The 14,752-nt window shown below is 36.1% G+C and overlaps 2 protein-coding genes across 2 annotated transcripts; both read left to right on the top strand.

Annotated features, from left to right (window-relative positions):
* The first annotated feature begins 11 nt into the window (after nt 1-11).
* LOC121962448 lies at nt 12-14,702 on the top strand. The gene is made up of 8 exons (XM_042512704.1): nt 12-93; nt 1,168-1,859; nt 4,034-4,085; nt 6,244-6,984; nt 10,495-10,512; nt 11,862-11,936; nt 12,447-12,515; nt 13,127-14,702. Exons 1-8 carry the CDS (start codon nt 87-89, stop codon nt 14,146-14,148), a joined length of 2,676 nt encoding a protein of 891 aa, XP_042368638.1. The 5' UTR covers nt 12-86; the 3' UTR covers nt 14,149-14,702.
* LOC121961949 (GTPase IMAP family member 7-like) lies at nt 5,035-7,645 on the top strand. The gene is made up of 2 exons (XM_042512080.1): nt 5,035-5,120; nt 6,244-7,645. Exons 1-2 carry the CDS (start codon nt 5,114-5,116, stop codon nt 7,224-7,226), a joined length of 990 nt encoding a protein of 329 aa, XP_042368014.1. The 5' UTR covers nt 5,035-5,113; the 3' UTR covers nt 7,227-7,645.
* Nucleotides 14,703-14,752: the final 50 nt, after the last annotated feature.

The following is a 14,752-nucleotide window of genomic DNA, read 5'->3' as shown; positions in this document are numbered from 1 at the left end:
TAGTAGACACAGCATATTCACACACACTCTGGCAGTCTTGTCACTCTGACTAATAGTCACTCCAAAGTTACTTTGCTGTTGACAACATGGACAGTAAGTTGTTTTTGTTTTTTCCCCCAGTAATTTGTATCAGGACTTAGTACTGCACATTATGATACAGAATGACGAAATCTGAGTAACAGCTATTATGGTGTGAGCCAACACTTAGATGTGTTTGATGTGATTGGTACTGTTGGAAGAGAGTAGATACAAGATGTTCTTTATGGTTGTGGGCCTCTGTTTTAATAACTATACTCATTCATTCATTCATTCATTCATTCATTTATTATATGTTCATTTTCATTGAGATTTCTGACCAATGAGGATTTCTTTTTAATCTCCATCTAATGGTGGTCAAAGGCGATAATGTGTTTGGTTATGTGTGGATTTATCTGTCTGCAGCTGATCTTGCAAATTAATGGAGCAATAAGCCTAGTATCAAGAATTTCTTGATGTTGCTGTGTTTCATAATGAATGAAAAACCTGTTTTAGTAAGTGTTTTATAAGTTATTGACTGCTGACTCCTCACTCTTCTTAATCACACAGAGGAGGAGTCAAGTTTTCCAGTAACTGTCTCAGCTAAAAACAACAAGCCTTGCTGTCTGTTGCAGGATGCATTTTGGCAGAGCATTATGCTTGCCCAGTTTCCTAGACTTGAAGATGTTATTGATTTGGTCTTTTATTTCTTGATCTTTGTGTTTCTCTGACTAAGTACGCAGGCTATGCAGTTAAACGACTACTTTTCTTTGTCTATTCTAATGTGTTTATTGTTCGATTTCCTACTTTGTTGTGGTGTAGACTATAAAACTAATAACGTCTGAAAGTCTGATTATAATGGCATGGATCAAAAATGTATGGTTGTGTTGAACTCTTTGAAAACATGTTCATCTTTATACTTATATGATATTTAAAATACAGTTCCCTTAGAAATTCAGCCTACTCTGTGAAACGCATCATGACTTCATCAAAAATAGATGAAGCATGCATTTTTATTAGCTTCTTTTAAAAAATGCTGTGGCACATCTGCTGGAATTGCAGAAAGCTGCACACTGAGGGTACTTTTTTAGTTGTGATTGAGCATATGTGAATCTTGTCAAGTTATTATTGATAGACATTATTCTCTCTCAGTGTCAAACAGGAGGATAATCATATTGGGAAAAACTGGAGCTGGGAAAAGCAGCCTGGCTAACACCATAGTTGGAGAAGATCTCTTTACAACACACAGCTCTTCCAATTCTGGAACAGCGAGATGTCAGTCAGGCGTCAGATATGTCTATGGAAGAAGCATCAAATTGGTCGACACTCCTGGTTTCTTCGATACTGATAGATCTGAGAGAGAGCTGAAGTCTGAGATATTGAGGTGTATCATAGAGTGCGCCCCTGGACCTCATGCTTTTCTCATTGTGCTCAAAGTGGAGAGATTCACAGAGCACGAGCAGGCTGTCATTGCCAAAATACAAAAATATTTTTCCGAAGAAGCTTTTAAATATGCAACCATTGTCTTCACTCATGGTGATCAGCTCCCTGAAGGACAGACAATTGAGGATTTTGTCTACAAGAATGAGTTTGTGACCAATCTTGCGGAGAAGTGCGGAGGCCGCTGCCACGTCGTTGATAATAGATACTGGAGGAACAACCAACAGGATGAATACAGGAACAACCACTTCCAGGTGGAGGAGTTACTCAAGACTATAGACAAGACAGTGCTGGCAAACCAAGGAAGATGCTACACCAATGACGTGCTACAAGCAATGGAGGAGGCAATGCAAGAGGAGCTCAAGAGAGCAAGAGTGCAAAGTGAGCAGTCTCGTTCTTGCTGCGTTTCTTAGTTTAGTTTATTTGTGTCATTTTTCCAGCTCTATTAGATTATTGCCCCTTCCCTTTTTATATTATTTGTAATGGTCAGTTTAAATTTAAGAAAATGAAAGAAACAATGGTTTGATTTATATTTTTCTTTTTTTCTTCTTTTTATCCATTTTTTTTTTGTTTCTAGCATAATTTTCCTTCTACTGGAACTACCCGAAAATGTATTTTCATAAAATCTATCTAATACAAAATTATCTTAAATAAATTGTACTGAATTGATGATTTCTCTGCATCCAAATATTAAGAATTTGGTTTTATTTAAATTTCATTAATATCAAACCCAGGGCCGCTGCTGGCCCTTTGGGTGCCCTAATCGCTATGGCTTTACTGGTGTAAATTTGTATCATCTGTAAACAAAACAATCCTTATTATTTTGGAAAGTCTGCAAGTATCATCAGTGTACAATATAAACAACTTTGGACCCGACACTTCACCTTGTCGAAGATCACGTGACCCTCAGTAAGTAAAATTTATCATTGATTATTTGCACATGTCGATATCTCTTTTTCAGGTTGTCCCTGATAAACAATAATCCTGTTTAAGTTCCATTGTTAATAATATATGATCAAAAGAGTCAAATGCTTTTTTTTAAAATACGTGAATACCCCCGCAGTATATTACTTATTTTTTATTGCTGTATTAGTACTATTATTTTTGTTTCTATCAATTCCATAAGTGCAACTGCAGTGGATCAGTTAGATCTGAAATTAGACTGACGTCGCTAAATAAGTTGTATTTCTTAATTAAATGATTAAGTCTTCTGAAAAAAAGTATGTGTTTTTTTTTTGTTTGAAAAATTGTGCCTCTTTCCATTTTCGTATTTAGGAATCCCCATTGCTGTTGCTATTTGCTGGGAAATATACCTGTTTGAAAATGACTGGTTTGAGATATAAGTGGTTTTACTATACTCTATAATATTATTTTACTGCTGACATGTCAATATTAGTACATTCACTGTTTTATATTTTATGCACCAGTTAGCTCCTTATTTGCTATTATCTTACAAAAATGGTGTTTGAATGTTTGTCAATATTGTCCTCATCTCTTCTCCTTCATTATTGGGTTCACAAAATAGTTTACTAAATTATAGCCAAAGTAAATCCTTAAATTCGTTGGTAATCTCTTTTGTTTTGGTTATGCTTGCTTGCTTATGTTTAATAAAGTAATTTGGATAATCTGATTCTCCTGTGTCCTTTCTAATTGTTTTGTGAAGCACTTTCAAAGTACCTTGTGCATTACCTTCATGCTTTTCAAATAGTCTATTGTAAAAATCCCCCTTACAGCGACTTATCATACTTGTAAATTTATTTTTATCTGTTTGGTATTTATTTTCTGCTTCGTTTGTAATATATTGTAAGTTCTGCCAAAATAGTATGTTTTTCTTTTTATAGGCAGTTTCTAGTCAACTAGCAGTCTAAGCAGTCTTGTCTTCATATTTTCTCTTCCTTTGAGTTCAAATAAGACGATCAATAATAAAAGGTGTAAATGTAGACAGCATTTCATCTTAACCTTTGTTTGGATGATAATTTAAACAGGGCTTGTTGCAGCTTTGCTTCCTTGAGTCCTTCTTAAAAGCCCCTATGGCTTCTAGTGTTTTGTGTTGAATCATTATAGATCTATTTGAATATCTGTACAATTTATGCTTTTAAAAAGTTCTGCAAGACTGCAAAAAGAAGAAGGTGGTCACAAACCTTTAATAAACAATCCATTTACAACTAGTCTCAATTTCACATTCAAAATGTTATCTATTAATGTAGCACTGTCACTTGTTAAGTTGGTTTCAGTATCGTGTAAAATAAGATACTGTACATTGTGTCAATTAAATTTCTATTCTTTCTGTGTTCACTTTTAAACAGATTTAAATTAAATTCTCCACAGACAATGACTTTTTGTCATTCATCTTATATATATATATATCTGCCATCTTATCATTAAATGTTTTAATACAGCATGCTGGTGCTCTATATACACATCTTTTTATTTTATTCTTAGATTTCTCCACATTCACATTTACAGTTAACACCTTCCATGATAGTTTTAATTGTTATTGACAAACCCTCAACCACTTTACATTTGAGGTCACTATTCAGCTCCTCCCTTTTTGTTCCTTCTATCTATGTGATTTTAGTTGGTGGTACCCCGAGAGTTCAGCATCAGTTCCCTTCTCTTCACCGAGCCAAGTCTCTGATAAAACAATAACGGTAAACCTGGTACATTTTCTGAAAAAGATCCTTAATTTTTTGTAAAATTGCCATAATGATTTCTACTGTTGAAATGTAGTTTTGACATTGACACAGTTTAATATTATACTGCTTTCTTATGTTGCTCATTTTTGATGTATTATACAACTACTGCATGGATGGTAAAGAGTTTTATTAAAGTTGAAACAAAAAATGAGATATTTAAAGTCATATCTAAATTATCCAGACAGTTTACCCTTCAAGTACATATAAACCAACCCCTTATTGTTAAAGTAAGTGTTATCTGGAAAATGTTATTAATTATTATTATAATCAATTATGTTGCTTGGTTTAGCAAAGAGAGGTGGATTTATTCAGACTTTCTGAAATGAAAAAGAAGTCACTGCAATAGCAGCAGCCTGTTAGCATTAGAAACAGTCAGGATATCTGCTGCTGTCACTGCAGTGTGGTTTGACCACATCCGATTGACAACAGCAACATGAACAAACAATGCCATCAACTTAAATCTGATTGGTGCAAACATAAATGACATCACCACTGTCCACTAAAGCCCTGCCCACGAACCCATCAATCATAGCAACAAGCTGCTGAAGAAAATATGTTTATAGTACAGCATTTACCTGTACTTGTAATTTCAATGTTTAAGTACATTTAATATTATAGAATTAATACTAAAACACAACAAATGTCAGATACTTTAAGACTTTTACTCAAGTTATATTGTAAAAGGTGACGTAATCGTCTGTCAAAAGTCATGTTGTGGTTAGAAATCTGTACAGGTGCCTCACAGGTGCCTCATCCACCGGCTCCACAGGCTCAACCACATTCCTAAGACACCTGAGCACGAGGAATGTTGCAGAGCTACTGCCGAAAGCTTCAAGGTTAATGAGGGTTGTCAAGGCACAAAAAAAAGATCCTTGCAGATACAGGAAACACATTCACACACACTCTGGCAGCCGTCTTACTGTGTATTATTGTCACTCCAAAGGTTCTTTATTTTTGACAACATGGACGGTAAGCCAATTTATTTTAGTTATTTCTGTGAGAACTGAACATTGCACACTGAAATATAGCTGTTTTGATTTGAATCTTAATTTTTTCCACCGCACGGATGCTACACTTTGATAACATTTTCAGGTTGTTGAAAAGTGATTGGTACTGTCAAAAAAAAATGGATACATAAGATATTCTTAGTATTTGGTTGTTCAACTTTTTTTTTAAACACAAAACTGCTCACTGAAATTTAAACATGAGTTGTTTTGTTGTTTATCGTGCGCAGGTGTTATATTTTCTTCCTTTGTTTGATCAGTGATCAGTACTTCTAGAATTATGGCTCTGGGGGGGAAGGATCCCCTCTGAAGAAATTTTAGAAAATTAGCTAAACTGGCCACTGACCAAAAACAGCATTTAGAAACAAAAATCTTAGATCAAGGATCAAGTTTTGATGACCAAGTGCCATTTAGGGGATCCAGCATATGATTTATGACGGGAGATGAAAAGTAAACTTGCTATGATTTTTTTTGAATTATGACATATAATTTTTTAAATAACATTTTCATGAGATATAATACAAAGTAATTTTCAAAGGACACAGTTCGATGACTTTGATATTTCTATGGCATACTATATTTTTATGATGTATGATACTATGACTTTATTTCCTTTTAATAACTTACTATTAATATCAAACATAATATAGCCTACGGGCTTTTGTGTTTAATTCTAAATAAACAAAGTCTTGGATTTCAAAATTTGAAATTTAACCCCTAAATTTTGACAAAAATACGATACTGAAGCTTGTAGAGGCATTGTCGTGCATCAAAATATCAATGTGTAACATTGAACTTTTAAAGGGCCCATTTTTCCATCTCATTTACTACCTACATGGGCCTAAAATATAAATGTTGCTAAGAATTATGGCCTTGGTTAGAAAAATTGGATACTGAAATTTTTCTTGGTTATTAATCTGCTCGTTGGCCCTTTTCATTTATTAACATTTTTTTTAATATAATTTTACTATGCTCAGTACTAACTAACTGCTCTTCAACAATTTTAATTGTAAGTAGGTTCATGTGTATCTTCTTAAAAATACAAAGACAAATGTAAGATATAAGTGATTGACATTACTTTCTTTCAGTTTCAAACAGGAGAATTGTCATCTTGGGAAAAACTGGAGCTGGGAAAAGCAGCCTGGCTAACACCATATTCGGTGAAGAACTGTTCAAGATCGACCACAGTCTCAACTCTGGAACAAGAGAGTGTCAAGCAGAAACCAGATCTGTCAATGGAAGAAGCATTACTTTGATCGACACTCCTGGTTTCTTTGATACAAATCAACCCGAGGAGGAGCTGAGGCATGAGATAGTGAGGTGTATCACAGAGTGCGCCCCTGGGCCTCATGCTTTTTTCATTGTGCTTGGAGTGGAGAGATTCACAAAGCACGAGCGGGCTGTAATTGACAAAATACACCAATACTTTTCTGAAGAAGCTCTAAAATATGCAACCCTTGTCTTCACTCATGGTGACCAACTCGATAAAGGACAGACCATTGCGGATTTTGTCTACAAGAATCAGTTGGCCACCAATCTTGTGAATAAGTGCGGAGGCCGCTGCCACGTCATTGATAACAAATACTGGAGGAACAACCAGGATAATTACAGGAACAACCACGTCCAGGTGGAGAAGTTACTCAAGACTATAGACAAGACAATGCTGGCAAATCAAGGAAGATGCTACACCAATGAGGTGCTACAAGCAGTGGAGAAAGAAATACAACAAGAGGAGCGCATTAGACAGTCACCAGGAAATATGTCAGAGGAAGAGATCAGGGAGCAGGCTAAGGGAAGGGTATCCAAGAAGATTTCGATCAAACTGGCAGGTACTGCAACAGCAGCACTGTTGGGAGCTTTCTTGGGTTTTAACATCACAGCAGCTGCAGGAGCAGCAGTCGGAGGAAAAGGAGGAATGGCGGCAGGAGGTTTATTAGGATGTCATGCCACTGAGGGAGCAAACACACCATGCAAAGCAGTCGCAGTGGCAGCAGGGGCTGTCTGTAAAAGAGAACCTGATGATTTGGGGGGACTATCACAGCCAAAGTTAAAAAGGAGCAAAAAAACTTAGAATGCACTATAACTCAAGAGGGGTCACGAAAAAACAATAAGGAATAGAACAGTTTTATTGGGACCATCCACAACTTCTGATTATGAAAACGCAAAAACAACTGTTCTGATTTTAAAATGTGAGCAAATTGGCTTGATTTCTTTCAAAAACATGGAAAGAAGGCAATGAGTAACAAAAGGAGAAGCGACCAAAAAATTAGCAACAGTAGTGGTAAAAAGTAACACATATTAACTTGGAAATTACTTTAAATAAATAAATCAATAAATATAGGAAATTGCCTGGAAAAAGGAATTAAAAATGATAATTCTACATCATTTTAAATATGGAATTATGAGCTGGAGTATGAACTGATCTGAATTATTAGCTCTATTTATGGTATTTCCCAGGATTTAAAAAAAATAAATAAATAAATAAATAAAATCCCAAAACATTCTCCCTTAGCTTTTTAAAAAATAATTTTCTAAATCTATAGATTTCTCACAATTTGTGGTACACTTTTTACCAAGTTGCTCAAAAGAAATTTGCTTAGGATTTTAAGGTTTAAATACTTGTGAAAGCTGTCTGACAGCAGAACAAGAAAAGTGACTTCACTCCGGGTGTCAAAGGGTTAAAGAAGGAGGAGATCATTTACTTCCAAAAGTCATATCTCCCTGTAAAAAATCTTTCTAAACTATAACCTCTGAGTTGATTTGTTTATTCATATGCAGTAATTAAAAGGGTTGTACTTTTTGCTTGAGCTTTAAATTCTAGTTTCTTATTCGGGTTTTAAAATAACAGAATGTTGTTTTGATGTGTTGGCCTGTACATGTGGTGTAAACTTTTAAAAACAAAGAGAAAACATTTGTAACCTTTCACAGCAAAAATTTACCTGCTGTTTATTGTATTTTATTTTATTTTAAGCAAACCTGTGTACTTCTCCCTGCCCTTAAAGCACTGCTCACTGTTTCCTGTTGCAAAGGTTAAACAGAAAATATCATTAATGTATGTACAGTATCATGTTTGTAACACATGAATTGGGATATGTGGGTTTTTTTTTTTTTAGAGGAATACAATATATCACCAAGACAAATATGAACAAGGAATTAACTGAAACCTATGTATTCATTTTACTTGTGTAAATAAAGTTTTAATTTCATAAACTATTCCGTTTCTGAATGATTCATTCGGGTAATAAAATAATTTCATAACAGATACCCTGCACAAAACAAAGTACAGTTTAAAGCTGATATGACTGTTCGGATGTCATTAGGGCTGCAAAATTCTGTGAATTTTCAAAGTTAGAAACTGAATTAACAGGAATTTATGAGAATAAATGGGAATAAACCTATAATTTACGAAATTGAAGGTTGGCCCTTCACAGGAATTTTAAATATAGTTGAGGAAAATATATTTTAGCATAATCTTGACTAAAACAAACAGATTTCATGCAAATACACTTTTTTTTGTTAATATTTTCAAAATTCCCCAGCTTAACTTCCTGTGGAAAGTTTCTGGAAATGTACTAACTTTTCAGCCCCTTTAAAACCCTAGATGTCATTAGTTTTGCAGGTGTTTGGTCATAAATCAAAGTATTGGACAAATTGATTGATCTTAATGTTGGATTTACAAAGATATGTGAAAAATAAAAAAAAGACGTCTGTCAAAGTCCACTGATGTAAAACACAGTGTTCTTGTTGGAAAAAAAAAATGTGTGCAATACATGGGCCTGTTTATCAAAACAGAAGATTTGTTCAATATTTTTAAAAATCACGTTAAATTACATTGTTCTTATGAAGAAAAAAAACAAAACAACGTCCTCATATTTGGACACGTGTGGAAAAAAGTCTAAAATTGATTATTTCAATCCCTGAAAACAGTTGTAAAAAATGCAATATGTAAAAGCCTTATGATTTGTTTGTTTTATAACTCCATGGATTGTCCTTACTCCAAACTCCAAGCTAAGAATGCCCTTTTTGTCTGTAGGGACAGTCTGTCACACCTGTGTGAAATGTTAGAAAACCACATCACTAAAATCCAAATTACCTCAATTAAGTACTTCCTAATTAACAGTGTCGTAGCTTACTATTAACTATTAACTATTGCTAAAGTTGGTCAAATATGTATGCCATATCAAACTATAAATCTTATTAAGCATAAATAAACAAGTTTCATTCATAATATTTAATCTGGGTTTTTTTTTACCTTTTCCTTTTTTTTCTGTCGGAATCAGTTGTAGACTGACTTGGCAGAGGTGGCTGTCAACTCCTTTTTATACGGATTAGTATGCTGTGCTTTTGCTACCACAAGATGGCATAAAAAGTGTCCACAAGTCTAAGTTCAACAAAATGAAGAACAAGGTGCAGCAAACCTAAAATGTAATGTCCTTGTATAAAGACACAGGGATGCAGGAGGTTAAGGTGACCAGCATCAGTATTGAAAAATTGACAAAATGTAAGAAAATAAAGTTTTGAAACCAATAAATATATGATGGAATGCTGTGTTTTGTTTTTGTTTTTTATTTGTGAAGAAATGTAAGTAAGGAAAGAAAAGAGAAGAAAAATGAGGTGTTGGACACATGAAACATACTCGTATTCAGGTTTTGTAGCATATTCGGGTAACCTTTTTAAAGTGCACTGCTATGTGGTTTGATCACATTTCATCGTCAACAGCAACATGAGCAAACAGTGTGATTGTCATCACCTAAAATTGGATTGGTGCAGACGTATATGTCATTAGATCTGTGTCTTGTTCTTATAGAAACCTGTCGCTCATAACAACAAGCTTTTCAGTACTCTTTATTTTGGAGTTATTTTACCAGCTAACCAGCTCTGTGCAATAATGTGACACTTAAGTTTTGCCCTGAAGTCACGTCACATGTGACTAAAATTCTCCTCTTGTCAACCCAACTGCTTAGCAGGTAGACTATTTACATTACGTTCCTCTGCACTTACAGCTGAAATATCTATTTTTGGACAAACAGGAATATTTGTTTATATTTATTGTTTAAATTTACAGTTTGTACGGTAGAGTTAACACAGCAAACAAAACTAGATGTCAGTCATTTTGTATCATTCAAAGAGAGGGAACAACATTGTGGAGTGGGAGGAGGCGAAAATTGTTTTTGACGTCTCTAAGGAATGTGGTAGAGCTACTGTCGAACCTGTCAAAGTTAAAGAGTGTTGACAAGATATAAAAGAAAAAAAAAAAACCTGGTCGATACAGACAACATATTCACACGCACTCTTGCAGGCGTGTCACTGTGAGTAGTTGTTGCTCCAGAGTTGCTGAGCTTTTGCTAACATGGAAGGTAAGTCAATTTCTCTCTGTTATTTCTGTCAGGACTGGACACTGCATATTAAGTCACAAAATGCAGGAATTTTAAGAAAATTGCATTGTCTTAAATAATTTTCCCAGTGCACAGGTGCAACACTTAGATAACTTTCTTTTTATTCCGTCTCTTTTTCACATCATTTAAAAGTGATTGGTACTGCTAGAAGAAATTATATACGTAAGACATTCTTGGTTTGTAATCTGGTCGTTAATCTCTTTTTATGTTTGACACTATTCTTCGTTTCTTTATTATGTTTATGAAGCCATAAGCAGGAGCACTAAAGCGGTGGGAAAAGCAGGGACTAATTAATGTTTGGTATTGTTTGTTTATTTCTAGGAAATCAGTGAAAGAGCTAAATCAAAATTGACTCACTAAATCAGTTGAGAGAAGGAACTTTGTATTTGAAAACAAGTAGTGGAGGCTTTGCAATCCCTACAGAAAGTGCAAAATGGTTTAGTCCACTCCTGTACTTGACTTTCTCACTAAGCAGCAGCTAAAGCCATTGAATGAATGAATGACTGACTGCTTATGCTGCTGCTGCATGGCAGTCATCGTGTCTTTTGCCAAGAGGTGGAAAGTGGGGTTTCAAATAGAAAAAAAACTTATTTCTTTCAAAATAAAGCCAAGCACACTTTAAGAATGGATTTAGCCAATACCAGCAGTTTAGATTGAAGGCAGCCAGACATTCAAGAATCCAGCTTGGACCATATTTGCATTGTATAACAAACTAATCTGACCTAATCTCTCTCCCAATTTAACAAAAAACACTGCTTTTTAAGTGCTTTTAACATCAGAATATGATGCACTAGTTACCCTCCTACATTGTAGTGTAGCATGCTAAAAGCACTATGTTGTAATCAAAATAACTTAAATGACTTTTGGTTTCACACGAGAAACAAACAACAGGTTCTTGGGTAAATGTCCTGGTTTACTGGACACCCACTGCCCATCAATATATACTTTCTTGCTCTCTATACTACGGTGGTAGCTAGTAGTAGCATCAGAAATAGCCTTCGCCAAGTACGTATCATACCACCACAAAGAGGGTCTTGGTGCGTCAGTTTCTGACGTCAACATCCACTGATAAAGTGGTGGTGGTGGCGTCAGAAATGGGGCTGCCTGGTGTGTATTTTACTGTTTGAAAGGGGCCTCTCTGCATCTGATGCACAAAACTGACAAAGCAGTGGTTATGAACAAATTCAAAGTAAAAAAGGGCCGATTAATCAGTATCATAAATTAGCCTCATTGCTACAGTGTGGTATACCTTGTATCAACAGTCAACAACGGCAAGGCTGAATCATGAACCATATGGCCCTCTGTTTCAGGGACAGCTACAGAGAGTGGACCAACAGCAGGTCCCTCATCATCTCCTGCCAATGTTTCTGAGGATGTGAAACAAGGTGAGCTGGTAGAGAAGCCGCAGAAGTTATGCAGTCATCTGATATTGAGAACTAGCAGATCTAACAGTAAAGAAAAAAAATAAAAAGTCCAAAAATGGAGTAATTTTTAGCCACATCCACCATCTCAAGATTCATATTACACACGTGGTTTGCTCTAGGTTACAGTGACCTTGACCTCTGACTTATGACCACCATTACCAAATCAGTTCACTGTTGCGTCCAAGAGAATTGGACGAATGGATGTACAGATGTACAGATGGGAAACCCCAAAACACAAAGCCTCCAGATACAACTATCACCAGTGTGGAGGCATAAAAAGGGGGATGCCTAATACATAATTAAGGTGAATATGGTAGATTATAAGACGGTTAACACGGACTATTTCATTTCTGTATGCACAACTGTTTAGGAATGAAAACGAATATCAACTGGAAGCTAACATAGCAAAAATGTCATTCAGCATTGTCTATCAAGATTACCTGGCAAAGCTAAGTAACATCTCTGTTTCAGAAACAGACACAGAGAGTGAAGAAGAGGCAGGTCCCTCGTCATCTCCTGTTACTGAGGGCGTGAGAGAAGGTGAGCTAAAAGTCTCCAAAAATAATTTGTAGCAGTTTCAATCAAAAGGATATTGGTCAGCCCACTGCTTGGTCTGATTTCAGCATTAGACACCAACCCAAGAAAGGAGCCTTTTGCTGTGGTATGATGTGCACTGGGTGGTGACAGCGTCAGTTTTCAATGCTACCAGTTTCAAACTTATGCTGCACCAGTTTGCACAACAACATAATATAAGGAGCAGGAGTGTTACTATAGGGTGGGAAGGAAGGTGCATTTAACAGGAGCAAACTGATGAGGCGTCTGAGGAGGAAACCTAACACATCAAATGTAGATGTTAAAGTCCACAAAGTCCAAGTGACGATATTTGTAGGGTCGGGGTAAAAATGAGTTGGCTTAGCAAGACTAGCATCAAGTAGCTTGTTTTCTTTTAAGTTAGGCCATAAGCACAAAACGTCAAAGGTGCATTAGGCAAATATGGATCAAGAGGGAAAACGGATCACAAATTTTGGTCCCACACACCTGGCTATAAATGCTAACTGCTTTCTGACCAGTGAGGATTTTTATTGTAATTTTCGGTTGTGTATCTTGAAAACAGGTTTTAAGTGCCACTGATAGGTATTATTGTTTTTTAGAGTCAACCACAAGAAGAATTGTCATCTTAGGAAAAACTGGAGCTGGAAAAAGCAGCCTGATTAACACCATACTTGGAGAGGAACTGTTCGCAATCAACGACAGTCTCAACTCTGGAACAAGAAAATGTCAAGCAGAAACCAGATGTGTCAATGGAAGAAGCACCACCCTGATTGACACTCCTGGTTTCTTTGATACAGATATATCTGAGGAGGAGCTGAAGCCTGAGATATTGAGGTGTATCACAGAGTGCGCTCCTGGGCCTCATGCTTTTCTCATTGTGCTTAAATGGGAGAAGTTCACAGTTCATGAGAAGGATATAGTCAACAAAATAAACCAATACTTTTCTGACAAAGCTTTAAAATATGCAACACTTGTCTTCACTCATGGTGACCAGCTCCCTAAAGGAAAGACAATTGAGAATTTTGTCCAAGTAAATCCGTTTGTAAAAGACCTGGTGGAGAAGTGCGGAGGCCGCTGTCACGTCATTGACAATAAGTACTGGGATGAAAGGTCAGAGTTTGAATACAGGAGCAACCGGTTCCAGGTGAAAAAACTACTCGAGTCTATAGACATGATAATTGAGGCAAACAAAGGAGGCTGCTACACCAATGAGATGCTACAAGATGTGGAGAAAAAAATACAACAAAAGGAGGAGGAGGTTAGACAGTCACCAGAAAATATTTCAGAGGAAGAAATCAGAGAGCAGGCTAAGGACAGCGTGTTTGAGAAGCTTTCGATAAAATGTGCAGGTATTGGAACAGGTTTACTGTTAGGAGCTTTTTTTGGAGTATTATTGTGTAATGGCATAACTGACATAGCTGGATTGAACCAAATGACAATGACATATGCTGCAACAGGACTGGGAGCAATGACAGGAATGTTAGTGGGAATTGATGCAGCTGAGGGAGCAACCACACGACAGGAAGCAGCACGGGCGGCAGCAGAGAATGTCGCAAGTGGAACTCAATTTCTGTTAGATAAAATAAATGAAATTATCGAAAGACTATGGCCCCGGAGATAGAGCAGGCTGTCCATTGATGAGAAGATCGGCAGTTCGATCCCAATCCGCATGTCACAATATCCTTAGGCAAGATACTAAACCTCCAATTGCTGTTTGAGTGCGTGGATGTCATAACTAAGTAGAGGGTAGCACTTTGTATGGTAGCCTCGGCCACCAGGATGTGTATAGGTGAATGTAGTGTTAAGGTGATTTTATGGTTGTGTGTCGGCTCAAACATGTTTTTGTATTTATATTTATGCAGTTGAGTGTTGCTCTTCACGTCTAAAATGTTGTGGGGTTTCTATAAAGTGCTGTAAAGATTGAAAACAGACCTAAAACAAACATTAAGCATGGCTTAAGAGTGACAATATCAAACACAAGTACATAAATTAGCTCCTTTCTATTTCACAAATTCACCCTTTCTTTTACTCAACACGTTTTCCCCACAGATACAACATTATAAGTGCAAGCCTATGACATGTTACATAGCAGAAATTAGTGGGCATAGTTCTTTAATATGAACATTTGTTTTAAAAAAGTGTTTTCAAGGTTTATAACATATACTGTAAACGGTAACACAGATCACAGAGATGGTCAAATGGTTATAACATTGTTCATTGACGAG

The sequence above is a fragment of the Plectropomus leopardus genome, chromosome 23, assembly GCF_008729295.1.
Source record: "Plectropomus leopardus isolate mb chromosome 23, YSFRI_Pleo_2.0, whole genome shotgun sequence".
In the NCBI taxonomy this organism is placed as follows: Eukaryota; Metazoa; Chordata; class Actinopteri; order Perciformes; family Serranidae; genus Plectropomus; species Plectropomus leopardus.
This window is presented reverse-complemented; position numbering and strand designations above follow the sequence as displayed.